We start from the raw sequence: 26,434 nt of genomic DNA, 5'->3' as shown, positions 1-26,434 counted from the left end.
TACAGAATGCTTTTGGTTAACGTTCCATTACCACAGATAGAAAAATAAAACGCAGCTCTTCTCTAAGCTTGGATGACAGCGGTATTGCAGAAGCTGACATATTCAGATACAGAAAGGACACGTGGTGAATGAAGGACACAGTGACAGCCGAGGACAGCGTGAGGACTCCAGTGAACCGACAGGGGGCTTCTCCTCGTTCCCCGAAAACCACACAGCACGACCCCCACTCTTAAAAATAAAGGCTTTTACCACCCCAACCTTCCTTTAGAAAAGCTCCAAAAGTCTGTGAACACATCGAATGCGACCATGTTTTATTTCAACCTGGACATTTAAACACAAGGTTTTAGATATTTTGGAAAATGAAACGCAAAGGAAACAATAGGTACGTAAAAGGGGGACTAACGTTTCAAATTGAACGTTACGCTTATTCTTATAGAAATGAAATGTTGTATTCTCATAGAAAAATGCTAAATTGAAGCATTTTAGCTTTTGGACCCCACTGTATGCACGTTTAAGAACACAAAACTGCTTCATTTTAACCTGAGGGTACACAGACTATGTTCGGAATGCTACTACTTGAATACTGTGCCGTATGCAATGTCATTTTTTGAATTCGTTATTCCACAATAAACACGTTATTGCCACATGATCACACCACGTTTAAGTCAGCAAATAATATATTCAAACCAAATTTAATCCAATTTCGTGTCAAAATATATTTACTTTAACAATCCAATCAAACAAGAGATTGTTAAAAAAAATTCTAGGCCCGTTCACAATAAGACAATAACAATTTAACGTTTTAATAATCCTTCCAATTTAATGAGAATTAGGAGCAACTGTCAGGTTCCGAGAGTAAAAACTCTCCTGGGAAATTGATTTTGAACGATAAATTATAAATCTTTAAACACATTTTTTTTGTATTGTGAGCTACGAGGTTGTTAATCGATGGCATTTACTCCTGCTCCCATTATTTCAGTTCATTTTTTTAAAATAATCATGTTTAACAGCGGAATTCCTGATGAAAAACTACATTACCCATGATGCACCAAGAGCTCTTTAGCTCCGCCCACTCGTAAAAGAGTCGCTCTCAAAATACTTAAATCTTTGTATAAATAGTATACATATTGCAAATATATGCCAATACAAATTTTGCAACAAACGTACAATAAATTGCTTTTATATATAATCAACATTTGTAAATGAGTAGCTTTATATTGCTGTTTGCAATGCTTCATGGGATTGTAGTTCTTTCCCTCCTTTGTATTTTTGTCCGATTTCGAAAACTTTTTTGCTTCAAATCAAAGTTTGTAGTGCTGTGCTTCACCTCGTAGCTGATTGGCTTGGTTCATGGCTTATAATAGCCTGGATGCCCGCCGAACTTAACCCCGCCCACAACATTTGAGGTGGGGAAGTTCGGTCTGGACTTGATCCGTTGTGGAGCAACTATGCTCGAACCAGAGCTGTTCGGACAAATCAAATTGTCAGGGCGGGCTTTATACGATGATGGACAGATGATCAACAGTTACGTAATCATCCACGTCACCAAAGAGCGCTTGGGTTGAATTTGTTTACTAAACGGAGAACTTGTTTGTATATGCATTCACATTTACTATTTCTCTCAGAAACGATGATGGTGTTGGTAAGTACTCTGTGTATCCTTAAATTATTTTTACAACACCGGCAAAGATCGTTCACACTCATCTTCTTCTTCTTCTTCCAACGTGTGTGGAGTTGAGTTGTTGACAACTATGCGTCGCTCTGATTGGTTGTAGGTCTATCCAATTGAGTGCAGAGGCATTTTCGCCCCATATTCTGAGTATGACGACGTCAGGCTAGGCTTATAACGCTTTAACAAAGACTTTTTTGAAATCCCTATGGGAGGAATGAATGGAAAAGAACCAGCACAGCTGAAAAACTGTCCACACCAACAACGCCAACAACACAGAGGAGCAATGTTAAGCCAGCCAATCAGAGTACACCCAAATTTGAAGTCAGTTGGTATGGACACTAACATGCATTTTATATTATAGTTATCGTTCTTGTTGTGAACAGGTCTCATTCCCATTTCATCCATCACAGTGAACGTGGAAAGTTAATATCATCCGCATTGCATTGTGGGATATAGAAGTCTATGCATACACATGAAACTACACAAAAAAAGAAAAGAAGTGCTGCAGCAACAGTGATAGTAGTAAGCTATTCCGAACCAATCTTTGAGCCAATGATGTGACATCAAGAACTATTATGACGAGAAACAAAATGGCTCTTGTTTGAGAAGAGGTTCTGCAACGAACCATTAAAGAACCTTTATTTTTAAGAGCACATTGTGATTCGAGAACACGCCACCATTGAGAACATGGTTTTGAGGCTGAACGTTTATATAACATGAAGCATTTGACGCACATATACTGTACATTCTTCGACTGCTCACACACAGTTTGAATATCAATGAGAGCAATGCTCCGTCAGTCGATGATTTATTCAGACAAAGCATAAACAGGGGAAGGTGACTGGTTAACCACGGGTGAGGTGATGAGACCGACTCCACACATACGAGCCGCCTCACGGATTGTACCATGCCATTTGACTCCTGCAATAACCGGAGCACATTTTTTATTCAACAGAAAGGCCTATCTATTGGGGTGTTATTTCATTTCTTTTTTTTATTTAATAGAAAAATATCTATTCACTATTTTCTCTTCTTTGAGGAACTGAACTGATTTATTTTACTGTCCTCTCAAAAGTTCTTTGAGACAAAATTAAGGCGTCAAGTTATTGTCATGAAGAAACTGGAGAACGGTTTGGCAAATGTCCCTCTGTAAAGCACCCTAAAAAAATCAAGCTTATTTTTCGGTTTCCTTTTGTTTTTCTTAGAGAAAAGGACTAGAGCTGGAAACATCTTTGAGACAACAATTCCTTCTTCTTTTTTTTGAGAAAAATTATGAACCATCTGTCAGTAAGGGAAAAAAGATAGCGGTTTAGTGTTTTCCCTCTGTAGAATATCTCAAATCAAACAGCAAAAAATCATTGTATTAATTGATATTTTGATCTTGTAGTCCGGTAAAATATCTAAACAGTCCTAAAACGATTTACATGAGAAGCAAAATTGCATATCAAAAATGGCATCTTCTGCCTTTCATAGTAAACTCCTTTGACCACGAGCGCGGAAAGACACGTTCATGTGCACTATCTAGTGGACTTGTTTTTTTTCAAGCGTTCAAGTCACTGACGCGCAACACGTATACTTTAGCCTTATTTCGTCTTGTTTTCCATTATTTTTCTTATCCCATTGGTAAATAGTTTTTTTTCTTGTATTAAAGGTGCACTATGTAACTTATCATCCGGTCATGAGTATGAGGTAACGCAGCTCTGATTATCATATTAGACACATCTGAGTGTGTTGAAAATGATGTTATGACGTTACTCTGTGCGTTCTGGGCGGCTGCTATGACACTTGTTCACACTGCAGTGAGAGTAAAGCGTTTCTGCAAAATAAAACCGGAAACTGAGGGTAACGCAGATATGACGCAATCGACAGGCGACTCCCTCACACGTCCCGGTTCATTGGTTAAAATAGCAGTTTCTCACGATTTACAAATAGTTGGAAACATTTGGGATATTGAAAGTACTCAACTGAACAAAATATATAACACTGGCCTAGTTGTTTTTGGATATTTTACAAAAAATTTTACATAGTGCACCTTTAAAGATAAATCTAATAAAATTGTGTGAGATTTATTTTTAAATCAATAGAAAATTATAATACATCGATTAAAAACAAAATCCAAATTCAGATATATTTTTCAAAAAAGCCTTATTTTAAAAAATGTTGCTTCTCAGGTAAATCAAGTCATTTGTTATGAGGATATTTAGATTTTCAAGACAAAAATTGCGATTAAAAGAATGATTTTTTGCCGTTTAAGTGACGTGGGCTCGCTAGAAACTCCCTTCATGGCTGTGCTTTTTTGCCCACGGACTGATCATTTCTCTCTGTTTATTTTATTTTTCTCCCTTTGGCTGGTGATTCAATTGACCGCGAAAAATAAATATGACAAAAATAATCTTTGGATATCAAATATGCATTAACTCAAAAGCCACCCTCGCATCCAAAACAAGTCGACTCTATAAGGAAAATGTCCGTCATCTGAAGCACAGCTGTGGCTGTCGAAGGTGATTACAATAATTCGATTTGAAACATATACATATGAGTATACAGTATTTACATATACTCTGGATGCAGCTTATGTAAATTTGGCTTAAATATAATAACAACAATACTATGCTGTGATACAATGTTATCGTTCCTTTACAACACGCACGCAGGCACCGACACACGCTCTCCCACAAACGCACTACAAACGGACGCTTCCAACTACAGGTTTAGTGTCTCGAGCTAATCTCATTGTTATTGTTCTGAATGGTTAAAGGGCTTGGGATACAAATGCCAGTTTATGTAAGGACCTGTTTAGGAAGAGTAAACAGCTGATTCCTCCCTTTGCTGGCCACGAACCGAAACAAGCTATTCAAGTTCTTGAAAAGTCAAATCAGTGTAAAAAATATAAAGTACCTGCATAAGTAATGCATGACACGACGGCTCCAGGAGCCACCTGACAAAAGAGCCAAGGAACTGAGAGAAACATCCACAACAAAAAGGGAAAGAAAAGAACATATACATATATATATTCATATTTATAAAATCAAACCAAAAGAGAAGAGAATGTCTTTCAAGCCAGTTAAATGCACCACTTGTTTTCCGGAACCAGACCGTGAAGTAAAAGACAGTAAAAGCTCCAACCGGGCCGCGTCGGTTTTGTCCGCTCCTACCCTCCTCAGTGCTAGCGCTCCCGAGGGGCGTGTTTGGGGATTGTTCGGGACGGGCAGGGGGTTCAGCCGACGGCCTTGTGCTTTCCTCCGCAGCATCCGCAGGCCACGCCGCAGCGGTGGCACATGTGAAGCGGCGGGTAGCAGCACAGACAGGGCGCCAGCACCGACAGACCCAGCAGGGCCGTCCAGCGCAGGCAGAAACGTTCCTCGCTGGTGTCGCACGAGCACGGGTCCGAGTAGTCGCCCTCTGGGTCGGACATGCAGTGGTATAGCATGCTGTCGGCGCACCACATGAAGCTGACGCGGTGGATGCAGGTCCGAATGGGGTCGGGCGCGTCGTGGCACTGTCCGCGCCGGTTCTCCTCGTGGTTGAACATGTCCCGGCAGTAGACGCAGCGCGACCGCTCTCCGTCCTCTTTCCTCCGCTTGCCCTTGAGCTTGAACACCCGAGGCTGGGTGGCCACCACTTCACCGCCGCCGCCGCCATCGCAGTGGCTCTTGAGGTCGCACTGGCTGAAGTCGGAGCTGGGCACGTAGGGGTAGTTGTAGTCGTGCTTTAAGGGTTCGCTTTTAGCGATGTGAACGTATGAATCCGAGTCCTCAGGCTGGATGAACTTGTCCGGCACGGAGGCGTATCGGTAGTCCTCGTAGCCTGTGATCAGCCAGCGCTCCCGGGGGTTGATTCGGACGATCTCCTCTTCCTCAAAGGGGAAGGGGTTCCTGGAGAACTTCTAAAAGGCAAGAAGAATACAAACCGATAAAGGAGGTGACCGTGCCTGTGTGATCATAGATCAACAATTGCAACTACTGTTGTGTTTACATGTAAATGTTACTTTATCTGATTTAGTCATATCATTTAAATATTGATAATATTGTTTCAATTATTGTAGATCTAATTAGGAGGCCATGATGGACAGAGGCCAATGGGCAAATTTGGCCAGTATGCCGGGGTTACACCCCTACTCTTTTTCAAAGGACATCCTGGGATATTTAATGACCACAGAGAGTCAGGACCTCGGTTTAATGTCTCATCCGAAGGACGGGCATCTAGATCTAGATCAGGAATCAAAGTTCCAGTTCGCCACCACAATTTTTATTACAATTCAGTCCCCATTTTTGTGCCTGAACTAGAGAATGCTCCTGCTATCTTAAAGGTCCTGTTCTTCGTGATCCCATTTTTCAAACTTTAGTTAGTGTGTAATGTTGCTGTTAGAGCATAAATAATACCTGTAAAATTATAAAGCTCAAAGTTCAATGCCAAGCGAGATATTTTATTTAACAGAAGTTCCCTTTCAAAGCCTACAGCGAACAGCCGGTTTGGACTACATCCCTGTACATCCTGCTTTAATGACGTCAGTAGAACAGTTTGTTGACTAACCTCCGCCCACAAGAATATGCTAAAAAGGGGGCGTGGTCTTATTGCTCCCGCGTGGAGAAGAGGAAGTGTTGCGTTTGTATAGTTTGTTTGTCGCCATGTCGTCGAGAAGCTGTTATTTTCATCCCGGAGTCAAATCACCTTTTTTTGGCTTTACCAGGGACGCTGTACTTAGAGATCATTGAGCGCATGCATCCCTGTTATGGTAAGAGGCGTGACCTTTCCGGGAAACGTGCGCTAAGCTGCTGTCGAATCACAACACGGGAACCGCTGGCACAATCAGAACTCGTGACGTGCTTCTGAAGGAGGGACTTCATAGAACGAGGAAATTCTCAGGCCGTTTTAAGGACAGGGAAAACAGCGGGATACAGATAAGTAAATTGTGTGAAAAATACGGTGTTTTTTTACACGCGAAACATGAACACATGTTAAATTGCACACTGTAAACACAATCAAAGCTTCAAAAAAACACGAAAAACGGGACCTTTAAGTAAAACTGTATAGCACAGGCTAGTCAGTGTCTTCAGGATTACCAGAAAGCTACACGGAGGTGAGTTTGATCAAGGTTGGAGCTAAACTCTGCAGGAAAGTGGCCCTCGAGGGCCAGAGTTGAGAACCCCTGCCCTACACCATACTAATAAATGATTGTGGTCTAAAACCAGGTCTTTCATTTTCAATGGCCAACCCCTGTATTTGTAGTGTTTATTCTATGCATTTTTGACTTGATGTGTACATTGATGTTTCCTTCCTCTTAACGACACCAGTTGAGACATATTTTGAGGTATGGCTTAGTTTCCGCAAAAATGTTGATGTTGTGAGGTACTTTGTGAAAAAAAGCCCAATAAATTCACCTTTTCTCATCTCATTGTATTCCAAGACCGTTATTTCACATGATGTATCATAGTTATGTTTTATTCAGTAAATGTTAAGTATATGAGATATTGATGAGTTGTGAATGTAAGTTATCTTTATGACTTAGCTGAATTGTTGAATTTGGGGGGAGATCACATTATGATATACATAAAATGTTCCAAAGTTTGGGGTCGGTAAGATTCTTTATGTGTTTGAACGATGTCTCTTCTGCTCACAAAGGCTGCATTTATTTGATCAAAAATACAGTAAAAACTGTAATATTGTGACATTTTATTTCAATTTAAAATAACTGTTTTTTATTTGAATACATTGTAAAATGTTATTTATTCCTGTGATCAAAGTGGAATTTTCAGCATCATTACTCCAGTCTTCAGTGTCACATGATCCATCAGAAATCATTCTAATATGCAGTCTCAAAAAAAAAAAGTACAAAAATGTACCCTTTAAGGTACAAGTGGCTGTCACTGGGGTGCAACCCTAAGGGGACATTTTTGTACCTCTATGTCAGGGGAAGACAAGTTCGGTCCTAGAGAGCTGATGTCCTGCAGAGTTTAGCTCCAACCCTACTAAGCCACCATAGTATAAAACTTATGCAGCATGCATTGCAACATTAAGTATGTCACCATTGTTGAGATTCACATGCTGATTCTTGATATCTGTGCGCGTCTAAACTTTTTTCACCCAAGAATGTATTTAAAAATCAAATCTGATCTGTGTTAAGAAAGTATTGTTGGTGAATATTATTTATTAACATTTTTAGTCAGTGATGAGTTTAGTCAAACATTTTTCTTCATGATAATTTTTGTTTATGGCTTATTTTGATTTGAACAGATTATGTGTTTTGTAAAACCACAAACTCACATAAAAAGCCAAGAGTCAAACTGCCCAACTAAAGCAAACACTGATCATCATAATGGCGACCAAACATTTTCAATAAAACATCAACATCTAAACCTCTGTTCATTCTCAATAAGAGTTTCTATAGATGTCTTTCAGGGTTGGAGCCTAACTCTGCAGGACAGAGACTCTCTATGATCAAACTTGCCTACCCCTGCTCTAAGCAATGGTATAAATGTAAAGTTAGGTACAGTTATATGTTTTGTTCCCCAAGGAACAAAATTGTACCTCTACTGTACCTTTTCTGAGAGTGTGCTCGAGAAACATTTCTGATTATTATCAATGTTAAAAAAAAGTTGCGTTGTTTAATGCTTTTTTGTGGAAATCGTTATTTATTTTATCTTTGTTAACCTTGTTATCGTTATTAACATTTTAATAGAATGTTCAAAAGAACAGCATTTATTTGAAATAAAAATCTTTTGTGACAATATTATTGTATTTAATGTCACTTGTGATGGTTAATGCATACTTGCTGAATAAAACCATTAATTTATTTAAAAAAACTAACAAAATAACAGAGCAAACTTTTGAACGGCAGTGTATTTTCTGCATTTACTAGTATCCCGGATCTAGATGACGTATTATTAATATTCCTTCTTTCATGCAAATATTTACTAGGCTCCAGTTTCTAGATATGACCCACGTGACGCACCTGATCCAAGCTGTAGCGCTCAGGCGGTCGGTACTGCAGGATGCAGCGATGCGGGTGAGGCTCGTAGAAGGTGGAGGTGGCCACTAGTTGTGTAGCATGCTCCTTCTTCTGAGATGAGTTTGAGGAGCTGTCGGTGGCAGTCTGAAGAACAAAGAGAAAAAACAGACACACTCAGTCTCAAACGACCTAGAGACATTTGAAAAAAATGAAAAACCATCCTCTCCTGAGAAACATCAGGATGAAAAAACAAGAGCTGAACACAGTACGCGTACTGTCCGGGAAACTGCGGTCAGTCTTGTCAAAAAGACGAGGCGGCAATCCCGATCACAGACAGGTGTTTTACAGAGTAAATGTAGTTTTCCATGACATCATGGGCAAGTGGCATTGATTCACAGCTAAACATTAATATACCGCACTCATATACTGCACATAAACACACACACACACACACACACACACACACACACGCACACGTCAGTGCAGTCAATCCGACGTGACGTGGCTCAACTTCAGTTTGCAATTAAACAAAAAAAAATCAGGCCTCAGGCCGCAGGATCTGTAAAAACCTCTGAAGTCTCCCTGTTATTAGAGGAACTCAAAATGATTCCAGCATGCTGGGATATAGGCCATCACACACAAAACCAACAGCTCTGGTCCGTAACATCACCAGAGAGTCCTACAGAACACCTCACTGCTTGTTCTTGTACCCAAAATCAAGATATTCTCTTCCTGCTGAGGTAAAAAAGTAATTCTGACGTGTACCACTGTATCTAATGTGCAATATATTTTGTGCTATAATGTAGCTATGAACATCTAGCTATGAAAAATGAGTGGTCGAGCAGAAGGAAAAGGAGTGTCGATTTGCTCTATCATTGCCAGGTTGGAGTGAAACTGAGACTCTGAAACGGCCTGTCAGAAGAGGTCAATGGAAACGGCCACACGTCTACTTCAAACGTATGAACAGAAATGCAGCTCTCCGTCTGGATGAGCTCCAGTGAAAAGTTTCCAGCCTGGTCGTTAAACACAAAACATTAGAATAGTGCAGACAGACAGCTGCCTGCGGAGGTGGACCGAACAGACAGACAGAACGACAGACAGACAGGCAGGCAGGGCGGCTGGGCGGATGGGAAGTGATTAGTGGCTGAGAGTCTGGACGTGATCCTTCCTTTGGCTGAACCGGATGCCTTCAACAACCACCTGCCAGGTGGAGTGCGAGTACCCACACACACACTTTGAGCTTTAAAAAGATGTATGTGGTTAGAAGAACATATGTCAAAAACTTGATGGCATAGTGCGAAACCAACAGATTTTTTTTTTTTTTTCTGTTAATGTACAAAATTCACTTTTAGCAGATGAACACATTTCAAATACTGGAAAGTCTTGAACAAATATGCAACCATGGATCACAAAACCAGTCATAAGTCGCGCAGGTATATTCGTTTAACAAATCCAACGGTCTTTTGCTGCAAAGTCCATGCGTGCTTTTTTTGCAAAAACCTCCACCTCTTTGGACAACACGACATAGTAAACAGTTGCAAAATCATTAAGGATGCAACTAGAAACTAGCCTAGAAATCTATGCACCCTAGCGGCAGTAAATCTAATTTTGCAGCCAGGGCGTCTAGCAACTCTCCGTTGGCTTGTGAGCTGGAAAAACCAAACTCGAGTCAGGCCAATCACATTGTGTATAGAGTCGGTGGGCGGGCTTAACATAATGAACATAACGAATGCCACGGTTCCGCGTGCTACTCGTAAACAAAGAAGCTGGGGAACGGCGGTCTTTCGAATTGGCTTTTGCCGCGACTCTGGAAGACCTTGGAGTTAAGCTTTTCTTTGAGAAAAGAACAAAGAACGGCACTGAAGTCATTCTTAAGAAAGGAAGATGTGTTCTGAGTTTTGCCGACCGGATACGGCGAAAGTTTAATCCATCAACTAGCTCCGCTTCACCTTCTCCACTGCTCTGGTTGGTTGTAGCGCTATCCTATTGCGTGCAAATGGAATTTGAAAGACAACCGTTTATCCCGCCCCTCGGATTGAGCCCTACCAATGGTGAGTTCCCAGACCCAACATCTTGATTTGGGTCTGGCTTGTCAGGCTAACTAGAAACATTGCAAATGATGAAAGCAGAATTCAAAATGTATCGATGAAGAAACTGATCCACACAGTAGGGGGAGCTGTGATTCAACAGCGGCGTCTGTTTCTGTTTTACAGAAGCACAAGGAACACTGTTGTGTTTACTTGCTACTCGCCAAATCCTGTCATTGGCACTGTAACGATGGACAAAACATGATAAAAAACTTGCTGCGCGGCAATTGAAAGCCGGCTCATATGCACACCGTCATTCATCTTGAAATCGTACGATTCAATTCGCATCTTCTGATTGGTTTCTATAGATTTAGAAGATTTTGCTGACCAAGGGAAGTGGTGTTTCTTCCCTTTCTGTCATTTTTATCTATTTTAATTTATAAATAAATAATCCAAATAAAAATGAGGAAGATAGCTGTGGCGACCCCTGATGGTAGTAGCTGAAAGTGAAAGATAATTTATTTTGTTTTATTTCATATTCAATATATGGCAAAAAAATATGAGAATGATAAGGAAATAAGCAAACAAGTATGCACTGGGCGACCCCTAACAAGAACAGCTGAAAATGTATTCGATCTTATTTTGCATTCATCAGTTTTCCAAACCGCTATGTAGGGGTGCAGAGATGCTGGAGCCCATCCCAGCATCTCGGGCTGTAGGCAAGGAAACATCCTGGACAGATGGTAAGTCCATCAAAGTGCTTTTATTTTATTTTAATGTCTTTTTAATGATCTATGTTTAGTTTGTGTTGAAAAAGAATAAACTCCTGGTTTTGACTAGCAATAGTGGACTCCGCTCTTCGATATGTCTCGCCTAAACGCTCTCTTTTTAGGAAATATGTCAACACAGGAAAGAAAACTGTTCATCAAGCCATTCGTGAGGTCTGTAGGATCACTGGGATCAGATGATGCCGTGCCACTCAAACTGAGTTTTTCCATGTTGGAGACTAAACTCCAGCTGTGCGAGAGGAACAAGGAGTCTCCGGTGGCTGGCCGTGCCCTTGCACCCCGGTCCAAGCTCTCTCTCTCTCTCTCTCTCTCTCTCTCTCTCTCTCGTTCTCCCTGTCCTAGTCCAGCCTGGCCGGGCCTTGGTTTCCCCTTCGTGTTCATACAAAGACCTCAGAACTGCTGGCCAAAAATAATACAGGCGTCCCTCAAATCACTGCCAAGAGAGCCTGAGCCGACATGATTTAAAAATACGTCTAGGAGGGTAGCTGGGGCCGGACTGCTGGAGATAATTAAAAATACAGACCCTTTCAGATGTTTACACTGCAGGTCTAAAAAACACTGCTCCAAAGCACTCAAGCAGTATCATGCCGACATAGATATAAAAATAGTGAGCAGCCTACTACTTAAATAAGCAGCTGTCTTCTAAGGCAGCATCCTAACCTAGATGGAAGCTACAGACTCGGGTATGCTGCATTTTCCACGTTCTGCTCTGTCTAGCACACAATTAAGTCATTCAAAAAACACACTGTTGACACTAAGAGTAGACTACGTAGTGTACCTTTTGTTTCTAACTCTCAATCAGATGCAGCAGCAAGTACATTGGTCAATAAAGTGAGATTAAATACATTAAAATATTTGTTTTATTTAACGTATTTAATTATCGGATGTTTGCGTAGTATTCTGATTCTGACTTACAATTTCTCTCAACATGGGGACAAGAGAACAGTCAGTCAATAAATGGGAAAAAAAAGTAACTTACGTTACTTATTTGAAAAAGTACATTTAAAAGTAATGTGTTACTGAAAAGTAATCTGATTACTTGTAATGCATTACCCCCAACAGTGCGTATGACTCTCTTATAAGCATAAAATACAGAAATGTATATTACACAAGACATTTTGTTTGCTTGCTCTGCTATATTCTGACTTTTCGCCTTGACTTAATGCAATGCATTATGAAATGCAGCATTCAAATTTAGCCAAAACTAGGAATCTTAATAGGCAACATAATCATGCAGCCTTCCTTTTTGAACAGTTTTCATGACAGAAATATGTTTAAAATGCTAAAATGCTGCCTACATAGGAAGTTCACAGTACAGATTTTGTAACAGAAACGAAGAACATAACAGAGAACACAAAATGGCACACTAAACTAAAGCACTAACCCCCACCACAAAATCAACCGTCTTATCGAAAAGCTCTAAAATTGTGTGGCGTAGCGCAGATAACAAGAGAGTTCAAAGGCACATGTGGCCCAACTCTGATTCAAAGGCATACCTTCCCAGCAGCAGAGCCGATGCCGGCCTGTTAATGACGCGCAATCAGTGGCACAGTGGGGGAGGGCGGAAAGATAATGAGGGGGGAGTGGGGGAGCAAAACTGAAGGGGGAATGAAGTCTTTTGGGTAATTTCACAAATGGGCCCTCCTTCATTAAGTCTGAGGCTGGCCACCCTGTGGCACGAAACCACACTAGACCAATCCAAACTGGGCCGGCAGAACAGTCTGAGCAATAAACCGGCTATAACCGGACATACCTTAATGTGGCCCCATAGGATTTACTGAGAAAGAACCAGCATGAAGAGCACAAAAAATAGAAGCAGAGGTCAAAACCAGGCCCATACATAGACCAAAACTGAGTACAGGGGTCAGAAAAAGTCATGTAAGCCTTTAAAAACATATAGGAAGAACCGTTTACTACATAAGCAACAACAAAGGCGGAATTTGTATTGACAAAAATGATCTTTGTGGGGAGGTTACTTGGGCGTTGCAAGATGGTTGCTAATGGGTTCTGAGTTTTAGCATATTTCTATCTGGTTATTATAGGGTTTTCTGGGTTGTTGCGAGCCCACTCACAAATGTGGCCTGGAGATCTTCCTACTTGCAGAGTTTAGATCCAACCCTGATCCAAGACACCTGTCTGTAATTATCAAGTGCTCCTGATCCAGATCTTCATTAGCTGGTTCAGTTGTGTTTGATCAGGGTTGGAGCTGAACTTTGCAGGAAGGTAGCCTTGGCACGACTCGGCTCGCTTTACTTTGGCTTTTCCACTGCAGTTTAGTAACGCTTCTAAGTGGGATGGATTATAGACTAATCGCTATAGTTGCGCTGCCATCTCGTCTACTGACCACGATACAGCCATTTCTTTTTTCAAGTTGTGCGCAAGGGTCATTTAAAGCAAATTGTGTGAACAAATGACACCGTGGTGCGGTGGCTGTTGCTGACTATTTAAATATAGCAGGTTTGGTGTCTCGTGTCACAAATCCAATGACACTGGTAGTGACGATTTGTACCAACCCGAGGTGGTACTAAAAAAAGTACCAGGTACTAGATACTGAAGCCCAAAAGTGAGCCGTAACGAGCCGTTCCATGCAGTGGAAAAGTTCTCTAACCATGCACACTTTTCTAACCATGCGCCTTGAATTTTTTCGCAACAATGTGTTTGTCCAGAAAGTGCCAAGACTGGCTTGTTTAACAGGCAAAATTGAAACAGATGAGATGGAGAAAGAACAATAAACTACTGGACACCTCAACAACAAAGATGCCTGAGCTGATGAACGCTTGTGTGAAGGGGTTCAGTTACCCGCAACTGCAGGTTAAACGAGTACAAAGACATTTGAATCGGTCATAACTTCTGGAGAGAAATAGTGCAATACTGGACAAGGAGGACTATCTTGAGGCCATGTATCAAGTGCTTGTTTTCGAGAATGCCATCACATGGAGTATACTTTGAAAGTCTACGAGTTTGACCATATGCTTATGCTTTAGGCTTTAGTTTTAGGCACTTCTAATAGCTGAGCAACATGTCTTGAGGTGCTGCAAGCTTTACAGGTTAGCAGTTAACATTGTAGGTCTGAGCATAGTTGGATTTGCTGTGCATCAAAAGCTTTCCTGCTGCTCAGGTCAACCGCAGCAATCAGATTTGATCGCACCAAATGCCCGCCATCGCTAAATGTGTGTGCGGTCAGCGTGTGCTCAACATGCATGACTGATGCTATCTGGAAATTGTTTTATATTCTGTATAGAAATCCAAACCACTGACAACAAGGTTTGTATGGTGTTTTCAGCTATAATTCCTCAATAAGACAATCCAGGGAGTGAAAAATGTGCTGGAACTAATTGAGTTCCAAGTCAAATTGCCTGTAATTAGCCACCTTGAGCCTGAGGCAGGCGGCCCGGAGGTTGGAAGGGCACCGGTACCTTTTCCACTGCTGTGATTAGTGCTGAGAGCCTTTACGTACACAAACTCCACATGCAGATGCCCAATGCTGCTAAGGACCGGAGAGGATAACAGAATAAAGGTTCTCTACCTCTTGCATAAAGAAGCATTGATTCTTTCCACCTCATTTTTTCCCCTCTTCCCAGAACTGTTAGTCTTCCACATCCCACTTCCCCTGAGCATCCTCCAGGGCCCTGGCTGTGAGCTCGCTATACAGCAAAGCCTTATCCTGCCTGACTGCTGCACAGGAAGTTGTTTTTTGTCATTTATATATTTCCTCCCGACACGCACACACTACACAGCCCAAATTACCAGAAACTCTACCTTACTTTATTAAAGTATAGAGTAAAGCGTGTATTCATGCAATATGTAAATCCGATACACACCTGAAACAAGGAAGTCATACTAAGCTCAAACACATCAAATAATGGGATTGTTCAAACTAAAATTTAAAATGACTACACTATAAGTCATATGAGCAGACTTATTCACTGAGACTTATTCATGTCTTGATAATCATGCTAGACAAGATGGCTAGGACATTCGGATATAAATATCTCCTGTGTGCTCTACAGAAGAAAGCCAGTCATACCAGTGTTATTTTAGTATAATTTATATACTGTTCTAGATGTTGTTCATATTTTGAATTAATATGGTCTGATTTCTTTTTAAGGGAACAAACATGGGATGCGCACCAAAAGTGCACCCTCAGTCTCTTTTGGGACTTTAGCTTATCCACCGTATCCCCCAGAGTTCACACATACCATTCTCATCTCCGTGCGTACCATAACTCTGTCTGACGCACCCACTGCTAGCCTAGCTTAGCACAAAGACTCAATAAGTGACTCAATAAGTGACAAAATAACGCCAAATAGTTTTTTTTTTACATGTTGGGTTGTGTATAGTTACATCGTGTACTAAGACCGACGGAAAACGAAAAGTTGTGATTTTCTAGAGTGATATGACTAGGAACTATTTTCTCCTACCTGCGTAATGATCAAGGAACTTTCTGCTGTACCATGAGTGCAGCGGCGCAATGATATTACACAGTGCCTGAATACAGGCTTACTTCCGTCAACATAACCAATGTGACAACCTGCTTCAGACCTGCCAACCTTGAAGAAACTTTATGAGTACACCCCAACCCCCACCCCCCACCGCGGGCGCCCAGCGCACCCGATAGCCCACCGCCAATGTACGCTCCACCGTTGTCCACCCACCAGTAAGTAATCTATGAGATACCTAACACTAAAATACATAATATACACAATATACTTTCACCAATTACGATTTATTAGTTACTCCATAAACAAATACAAGCAGACCATAAATGTTGTACAGTTACTGCACACCCATTATTGTGTTCACGATATTATATACAAAAAAGACTGATGATGGTTAAACGTCATACAAAAATAGAACCAAAGACAGATTAAACACAAATAGTAAGATTAATAACAAACTACCGTATTCAATAGCAAAAGTGTTTGTTTTCCAGTAGATGGCAGCAATCTTCCACTAAACTATGGCACATTTCATATTTTCACTATGAATGAAACTGAGTAGTAGATATTTTATTTGAATTTGACATAAAATGTTGCTATTATATAAATAGACTATTATTACTAATTTACATGTACATTTAATTTAATATTTAATCAAATTAAATATGAATTTTAATTAATAAATAAAAATGTATATAATTTAACACAACTACACAACTGTAGAGTAAAAACATTAATAAAAAACTGATATTCCATGCGTTTAAAAAAATCTGACAAGATTAAGGTAAAGTCACACTGTCTGGTGCCTCTCTAGACAACCAAGCACAATTGTTAGCATAAAGTTTAAGGTAAAAATAACTGCCATTCATTTACTAGTATCTTAATACTATGCAATTAGATAAACTGTTCATCCATTACATCACTTTACCTCTGTCTTTATCCCCATTTTTCATCTTCCCTGCATCAGAGGGCTTTGGTCTTTTTTATACTGTAGGGTAGGCTATGGCAGACTATAATGCTAATTTATAATGTCATGTGAATTCGACAATCTGTCACAATCAGGTAACTTTTTGTCTACTGGTGCGAGTTAAGCACCCTCAAACGAAAGCAATGCTTTCTACATTGAATGTGGCAAGATGCGACGCAACACAACACAACAGTTACGTTAATTCATTTTATACCAGCAGGTCAAACAAAATCATACAAGAAAATAATTATGGAGATTTGATATTACAGAAACGCCAACTCTATTCATTCACTAAAATTCGCTGAAAGTCAACCGCACAACTGTGCAACGTGCATGTTCACATTTTAATTATCCATAACAACCCCAAAACTTGCCCGCTTGCCTTGCACATCTGCTAATAAACGATGGGCAAAGTTTTTCGACTACTGTTTTACCTTTTTTTTTTTTGCTGTGGATGTTATTGAGCTTGTAGAAGTTTAGCTCTTGCGTTCTTGAACATCTCGCGCTGCCATTGCCCGATGCCATTTTTATATCACTCCATAATCTGTCTGTTTAAATACCTATTCCCCGAGTGGTAGGCTACAACGACTGGCTGTTTTAAAATATCTACGAGAAGTAACTTACTCTAGGCCTCCATACTGACAGCTGGGCTCATAGCTTGCAGGTTTGCTTAGTGCACTGTAACAATATTTAAGAATGCATATATTTTTTTTCCATTTGATTGGTTCAACCGCCACTCGCCCAAATTTAAAATATAATTTTTCGTCAAGTCATCCGCGGCTGTAACCGCCAACAGCGCATCTCTGTGAGGCGGTTCAGCCATGGCATGCAAGCCTGCAGTTATCCGGCCTGCCTAGCTTGCTTGAAGCACTGACTGAAATGAAACGAACGCGCGCGGCGCGGGCTCGAAGCATTTGTCTAGGAGGGGCGGGCATGTAAGCGGAGGGTTAAAATGAAGCGCTCTGATTGGCCGAAAGCCTTTCACTCCACTTTCACGCTGTGGCTCAGCAGCAGAATCAACGTCATAGATTGCACTGAAACCGGCGAAATGCGAGATGCAACAAAATGCGTACATAGAGAGCAGCGAATCGTACAAGCGTACCAAAGGGTCAAAATGCGTGCCGAGTACGAAAAATGCGTACATGTTGGCAGGTCTGCTGCTTGCACAGGGAGCGTGCTGGGGACTATTTTCAGGCGCTGTGTAATATCATTGCGCCGCTGCACCAATGGTATGGCTCAAAGTTCCTTGATCATTACACAGAAATGAGAAAATAGTTCCTAGAAAATCGCAACTTTTCATTTTCCGTCGGTAACTATACGCATCACAAAATGTAAATAGGAAAATGTTGGCGTTATTTTGTCACTTATTGAGCATTAGGCTAGCTGGAGCCATTTACCTCCAGTCTTTGTGCTAAGCTAGGCTAGCGGTGGGTGCGTCAGACAGAGTTATGGCACGCACGGAAATGAGAATGGTATGTGTGGACTTATCTAACTCTGGGGGATACGGTCAATAAGCTAAAATCCCAAAAGTGACTGAGGGTGCACTTTTGGTGCCCATCCCATGTTTTATTGACATCAGAGTTTGGTTCATTTGCATGATGTGAACGCTGCACTTCGAACTTGGGTGCGCATCCATGAACCGTACTTTATATTTTAGCATGATGAATCGTTAGCAACAAAGTGTTGCTAGCATGTTTTGGCAAATTAGCATTATGCAAACTGTACTCTAGTGTACGGTTCAATTTAAAAAGTTCAACAGGTGGAGTTAGAAGAATCTTTCCCCATTTGAGCAGTCCGTCCATAGATATGTATATGTAGATGCCACATTCGATCGCTCCAGACATATCGGCACGCTGCCATCTTGGAACGGTCAGCTTGTCGTCACTCACAGTAAGAACCAATGATGCTACAACATCATTTGACCGCCGAGACTTAAATTCACAAAGAAATGGGATAACCTTTTACAGGTGAGAATGTGTTTTTATTTGTGTTTTATAAGGTTTTTATACTATGGTAACCTTTTAATGTCGCGTTAGCTGGCGCCTTCGTCTTGTTGTATTGTGTTAGTTTAGAAAAAAAAGCTCAGCTGAAATCGACTGCAGATATACAGTAGATATTCATACATGCGTTTAACTACGGTTACAGACGCAAAGTCAACTTGCTCTCGCGTGTCAGAGACCGACTTAAACCGTTCCAATATGGCGGATGGCTTACATATAGCGGCCCATAGAAACAGCCACTAATGAGGTATCTATGTATATATATCTATCAGTCAATGTAGGTCTATGGGATTTTAGACCTCTTTGGAAGTCCGCTACTGGATGTCGGATCAGTTTTTAGTCTACTAACAAAAAAAATACGACTAAATATTACGATTTTAGAAGAACCTTTGTATGTTGCCTTTCTCAAGCATGCATAATAAAATAAATGAATAGAAAATAATGCTTAAAAATTATTTATTTAAAACCATGATAGTATAAATTTAAAAAAGTTTTCTGTCTAATTCCGTTTAATATATCCAATAGTCAAACTATACTATGGTTTTGCTGGTGAAATAAAATGAATACATATTGCAATCATTTTTATGACGTTTAATGTTGTATTATATATGTATGTCTTGATAAATCGGTGCATAAATTAGATTTTTCCTTAAATTTACTTCTAAAGTTTTGAATCTGCTTGGTTACATAGGCAGTTTGGTTGAAAGGATTGTAAAAAAAAAGCCATTTCAGAGCAAATATGTATTACGTGAAAATGTCATTTCAAATCAGTTGTAGATTGAGGTGCTGTGGGCACAAGCATCTCAAAACCATGCGTCTCAGAGCACACACCCTGCTAAATGCCCAGCATTCAGAGACGCGAGTCCTTTTCCTGATCTGAATGAGCTAAAACGAGCTGAGGTTAAGTATAGGTTAGCTCACGAGGAACCATCAGGAGGAATGTATATCCCAGCAAAGGAACAACTCCCCTCGACATAATCGCCCCGAGCTGTAAATCCAGACCCGCATTTCTGCTGTCTGCGGCCACTTGCCTCACACGGCAATATATGGAAAGGTCATCAACACCAGCCCCCAACCCAACAACTGCGCCAACGACCTCACGTGGAAGTGTGCGTCCACTCGCTTCCGAGCGGGTCTGACAGCCGCAGAATGTGTGTGTCCTGCAAAACAGGTAGGTTTTAAAAAGAACTGGCGCACGGCAGTAAATCTTGTTCTGTTTTTTTCTGAACGCAGACAGGGACGCATCCAACAGCACAAGAAGAGCATAAATTCCAGGACGGAAAGAAGCATTGGATTAAGTTTCCTTTCATGCTCAGGGTCCTTGGCTTAGCAGTCTACCCTTTTGGCCTGAAAGCGAGACAGACAGCGAGTGAAAGAGGAGCCATGAGGCTTCCCCTGTGCGTGCCCCCCTCCTTCCACCCAGGGCGGCAGTAAATCAGGATGGCAGTTAGCTAGGAAGCAGCTGCTAATGATAGTTTTACTGGGGAGAGCAGGAAGTCATCTCCTGACCCCGCCTGCTGCTCCTGGTCTCCTGTGACTGTGACAGTAAGTGGGCAAAAGCCAAGCGTCAGAACAGCCTCCTCAGAAATGGCCACAGGAAACCTGCCTGCTTTGCTATCACATCCACCATCTTCAAAAAACAAAGGCCCGTCTCTTCCACGGTGGGAAAAAATATCACAAGGACTTTCTTTTCTGGGACGCTTCACACACACTCTAAGCTGAATGGAAGAGGAAGTTACTAAATATTACTTTTAAAATGTATATGTCCTCAGAGCACAATAGAGTGAAACAACACGCACCGCCGATATGTCTGGGTGAGGAAACAGGAAATGTGAAGAACATGTCTGGCTCATACAGAGACACGTCCAACACAATAGGAATTATATAGGAATCAGGCACAATTGAACTAAATAAACGAAAAAAATCTGAATAAATAATTTTTTTTTGCCACAAATTCATACATTTCTGCATGTTTTGTGCAGGGCTTTGTAATATTTCACTCCAAAATCAAAAGAAAGAAATAAGACATTTTATTTAGCTGAAAGAGAAGGAAGCCTAAAAAACATTAAAAAAATTTTTTTAATCACATTTAACACTTTTGCCCCCAAATCTTTGACATTTATTGCATTACTGTGATTTCTCATTACTGTAATGCAGAACAAATTTAATCTTTTATTATGTCATATTTAAGTAGTTTTATATTGTATTTAAATACATTTAAATTATATACTAGCCATCCTAGCTGTATATGACGTTCTTCTTTCACACGAACACAATCAGAGTTATATTAAAAAATGTCCAGGCTCTTCTAAGCTTAAATATGGCAGCCCAAAAAAGTGTTTCCATCCATTATAAAAGTGCTCCACACGGCTCCGGGGGTTAATAACGTCTTTCAGAAGCAAACCGATGGGTTTTTGTAAGAAAAATATCCATATTTAACATGTTATAAAGTAAAATATCTAGCTTCCACCAGACTACCTTCCGTATTAAACTTTTTCGGGCTGCCATTCACTGCCATTATAAAGCTTGGAAGAGCCAGGACATTTTTTTATATAACTCAGATTGTGTTCGTCTGAAAGAAGAATGTCATATACACCTAGGATGGCTTGAGGGTGAGTAAATCATGGGCTAATTTTCATTTTTGGGCGAACTATCCTTTTAAACCAGAAGAAGGAAAAGGTTTTCATTGATGTGCAACCTGTACATATCTGTTAACATGTCAAAACATGTGTTAGGGTTTCAAGACCCTTTAAAGAATCGTTATACAACAAAAGCTCTTACTGTGAACACATCATCATCTCCAAGTTCAGCCTCGTTTTGGAGTGTTGAAGAGGAAGTTGTGGAACCTAAAATAAAACACACAAACAGGAGACATGAGCCGACAGACCTTCACATATCCTGTCGGTTAATGGTGGTATTTGAGGTTGGAGAGAGAAAGAAACTGACAAGAAGACAGCGAAAGATTGATTGATGGATGAAACGCAACTCCAGCCAGATGTCCTAGAGCGTATCACTGACGCCTTAGGCATCACATTGCTAATGTATAGCCTCTCTACCCTTAACATGGGTGGTTGTAGTTCATTCAAAGTCTTGCAGCACATTTGCTATATTAAGAATTTGCATTTGTTGATCTAAACAAATACACAATATACAAAACAGTATGGATGCACAATATTGGATTTTTGCAGATATGTTGATATTTTTCAACTCATTTTGGCCGATGTCGATAACACACGAAACACGTTTATTTTTTCCCTTTGTTTGGAGACACCATTTTGAGCAAAAACTATTTTTTTTCATACTGGTTTCAGATTTCTGAGGTCTCCTTAGTAAAAGGATACTTGTTAAAGATAAATACATTTTAATTAAGTTCTTTTTATAATAAGAGCTCTGAAAATAACAATAAAGTCAGTCATTTTTCACCCCAGACCTAAATATTTTATTTTTGGATTTAACGTTTGTTCACATGAAGTTATGGAAAAGTAGAAATGAAAGCTAAAGCTCCAATCTCCTCCCGAAAATCCTGGAAAAAGTCTGTTGGTGCCTCAGTAACGACTTCACTCAGAGAAGCCGTCAATCTCAGCTGTCAATCATAACGTCACACCCCTGTTTTTATAGCATCAAATAACTAACTAAACTTATTTAAAAAAACGAACACTTACAGTTAATACCTCGCACCTCAGATTAACTTTGGAAAGAGAGCTTGGGGTGGATATCTCGGAGGATGAATGGGAGATGGTTTGGTCTCTAGCCAATAGGCTCTCAGTTTGCAATAGAGCAAGAGCCATTCAGCTTAGGATCCTCCACAGAATACATATTATGCCTGATTTAAGACACAAATACAATCCAGCTCACTCACCACTCTGCCCCAAATGTAAATCTGACATAGGAGATTATTTTCACAGCGTATGGGATTGTCATGTGATCCAGACCTACTGGTCCAGAATCGTAGCTCAATTGAATGACATCTTTGGTTTGGCCTTGGATCCTGACCCTTTGTCTCTTCTCCTGGGTTTTCCATGTAAGCTTTTTTTCTAATAAGCATAAAAGACGTCTTTTTAGCCTGTTAACTTTTGCTGCCAGGAAGAATTTACTAACGTCGTGGATCAGCGATAAAGGGATGGCATTCAGTTATTAGAGAGACTATTCCTCTGGAACTTCTAGCATGTTTTATTCACTCTACAACTGATACTTTATTCGCATTTGGACACCATATTTGGACAGCATAAATGCCTCTATTTGTGATATTCTGAGGTTTGGTATGATATAGTGTCTCCAGAGGTTATTTGTCTTCTGTTTTTTCCTTGTTCTCTGTTGGTCCTGTTACACATTTCTGCTAGGGCTGTGCGATATTGAAGAAAAATGTGATATGCAATATCCTTGTTAAATAATGCGATATTTGATATGCGATACGATATTGCTTTAAGTGTGTAAAATCTATTTCTTTCCCAACTGATATATTTCACTTAAAGCATAACCGACTGTGTTTACATGAATACTCATCAAGACAGCCATTTTGAAATAACTGTGTGTGTATTTGACAGTTCAAGTGTGTAACAAGACACGAAAAAAAGAACGGCTCGCACGTTTCGGTGTATGTGTGTGTCAGACAGCAGACAGCACGAGACTGCAAGGAGTTGTTTTTCGCAAGTTATTATGTTTAATTACTCGTTTTAAAGCTACACTGTGTAACTTTTTTAGTTTATTCTTAGCTAAAAACACTTAGCTCTTTCAAAAATATATGTGCTCATTAATGTATATTTACTTCTTTCAAGTAATAAAGTATTCTCATAAGTTTATAATATGCCATTGAAAATACATACGGGTGAGGGGTTCGAATGCGGGTCGCCATGTTGCCCCTCCATCTTGAAAGTACATTAGCCAAAGAGGGACATACCCGTAAATTTAAGCTTCGCCTTTCGCGTTTTAACACTCGATGGCACCGTGTCGAATGTGGACGAGGTCGAACTAGAAGCCATATTAATCTTGGACTAAATCGGCCACCGTAGGAGTTAAAACGAAATCGGAATTGAGAGGAAGAGAAACTAATATTCACTGGATGGTCATTTACCTTTTCACCACTAGATGGGGGAAAATATCACACAGTGTAGCTTTAACGTCAAGTCAGTCACATAAGTAACAGTCGTGTGCCCAGTCTATTCTCTGCTGCTATGTGTCAACCTAAAACGTAGACTTTTTACAATGTTGAAGTAGCCTATTAAAATCATTCCGATATTGCGTGCCCTTGCGATATTCATATTGCGATATGTACATTTGCGATATTTCGATTTATTGTGCAGCCCTAATTTCTGTTCATAGTACAACGCCTTGTTGTTATTTTTTATGTATACTTTTGTGTTTATTTTTTTTTGTGTGTCGGGCAATTCATGTTATTTTGTTTTGTGTTTGTTCAAATAAAATGAAATGAAATCAGCGTGATTAAAACTGACTAAGATGACATAAACCAACTTTGGGAAAAAAATTATATGAAGTACAATTTGATTGTTTAGTTTGTCTCGTGTCCATTAGAAGAGGCATTCTCAACCCTGGTCATCGAGGCCCAGTGTCCTGCAGAGTTTAGCTCCAACCCTAATCAAACACACCTGGAACAGCTAATTAAGCTCTTCAGGATTACTAGAAAGCTACAGGCAGGTGAGTTTGATCAAGGTTGGAGCTAAACTATAGCGCTCCTTGCACAGGCGAGTTATTGCAAGCGCATATCAACACGTTATCACATCGCAAGGCATACTTTTTTTATACGGATTCCGATGTTGTACCGATAATATTGTGCATCCCAACAAAAGAGTAAAAGTGTTTTGGTAGTATGTTGTTGTGAACATCTCTGTTTCTTTGACATATTCATTTTTGTTATTTTGGTAAGCAATGCTTTTTTGTTGTTTTTCTAGCTAATACAACAGTGGTCTTAGACTTCACACTGACACCTACTGGTGTGGATGCAGTTTATCATTTATTGATGCAATTGCGGACATTCCCTATTTGTCACCCATGATTTATTTATTCCACAGCCAAAAGCGTCTAATAATAAGAGTGAAACTGACATAAATTGAGTAGTCAGCAGGTCATGTGATCTTAACATGGCTGCCACCATGAGGGGAGACCCCTCTAATATGACTGGAGTCTTTATCTTATGCGAGTGTATAGCATTTTAACTAGGGATGCACCGATGTATCGGCCGATTTTTGATCAATTTACAACCATGGTTTATTAATGAACTGCGTGAAGGCACTTAGCTGTATAATGTCTGCTGCATAATCCAAGATTATATGTAATATTCAAACAACAAAAGACCAACAAACCAAAAAATAAATCGCTCACTACTCATGACTAAACTTTCATAAGGATTTATTTCCGCGATGCAGACAACGCAGACAGAATCATTCAATGTTTTGATGAATAAATAAAACGTTGGTCAGTACGCTTAAATCAATCGCGATGCATACTAGTGTCTGTGAATATTAAGCCCCAAAAAGACTGCTTAAACATGAGTCCTGCATGTTTCTCTGTCTCTGTAAATGAATAGAGACGCGCGGCTTCATTTAGCCTAACGTTACCTCTTTTCTCTCACACACTGACACACACACTGAAACTCGCAGTGTTTTTCAGCCTCTGCCACCTCAATATGAGACACGAATGCATCTCCAGTCACTTTATGAGCATTTTACCGCTTTATTTGACAAAATCTATCGTCACATCAAAACACACACACAGGAACTTGACGCACACGGCAACCCGTCAAATAAAAGTTCAGTTTAACAAAGTAATTGTGACAGGATTAATGTTGTACAGAAGAGCTACGTCTCAAATTAACATTAAACCTACTTAAAAAGCACTGTTTATTTCATATTTACTGTTGTGTGTATGTGTGTAATATTTATGTTGGCCTGGTGAATGTTAAAATGATCCAGTGTATGTTCATTAGAAATTATTTGATAATGCAGCAATAAACTAGCTAGTAGGCTATGAGTTAATAATGTTTTTGTTTTTGTTTTTACTTAAAAAACACTATTTCAAATGACAAAATTATTAATAAGAGGGCAAGTGACAAATATCGGTATCGGTATCAGCCAATAATTGTTTGTTAAAATCGGTATCGGACCCAAAAAATCATATCGGTGCATCCCTAATTTTAACTCTTTCCCCGTCATTGACGGAATTTTCCGGCTTTCCGTGTTTTCACCGTTATATAGTAGGGGACGCTATTACACTTCTTAAGTACAGAATCTCTGGATCAAAACACAGCCGAAAAAGAAACAGAAACATGGGACAGCAGATGTAAGCAGATGCATATTTAAAATAACGTGATTATAAACAATAAAGGGATAGTTCACCCAAAAATTTAAATTAGCCCATTATTTACTCACCTTCGAGTCATCCAAGGTTATATTCTTCTTTCAGAGTTATATTAAAAATGTCCTGGCTAATCCAAGCATTATAATGGCAGTGAATTGTTGGGTCATTTTTAAAGTCCACAAAAGTGCAGTCATTTAACTGCTCCACACGGCTCCGGGGGGGTTAATAAAGGCCTTCTGAAGCGAAGTGGCACGTTTGTGTAAGAAAAATATCCATATTTA

General features: G+C 40.0%; 1 protein-coding gene across 1 annotated transcript in view; it reads right to left on the bottom strand.

Annotated features, from left to right (window-relative positions):
• Positions 1-2,367: 2,367 nt before the first annotated feature.
• Positions 2,368-26,434, bottom strand: part of spred2b (sprouty related EVH1 domain containing 2b) — a 59,867-nt gene continuing 35,800 nt past the window's right edge. Inside the window, exons 4-6 of the mRNA XM_079842962.1 lie at positions 21,624-21,688; positions 8,625-8,765; positions 2,368-5,558 (exon numbers count right to left, since the gene is read on the bottom strand). Of these exons, the coding sequence (XP_079699088.1) occupies positions 4,890-5,558; positions 8,625-8,765; positions 21,624-21,688 (875 nt within the window). The 3' untranslated portion in view covers positions 2,368-4,889. The remainder of the gene's footprint in view (positions 5,559-8,624; positions 8,766-21,623; positions 21,689-26,434) is intronic.

Source organism: Gobio gobio, assembly GCF_949357685.1.
Source record: "Gobio gobio genome assembly, chromosome: 18".
Taxonomy (NCBI): domain Eukaryota; kingdom Metazoa; phylum Chordata; class Actinopteri; order Cypriniformes; family Gobionidae; genus Gobio; species Gobio gobio.
The sequence above is the reverse complement of the archived record's forward strand: the minus strand, read 5'-3'. Positions and strand labels throughout refer to the sequence as shown.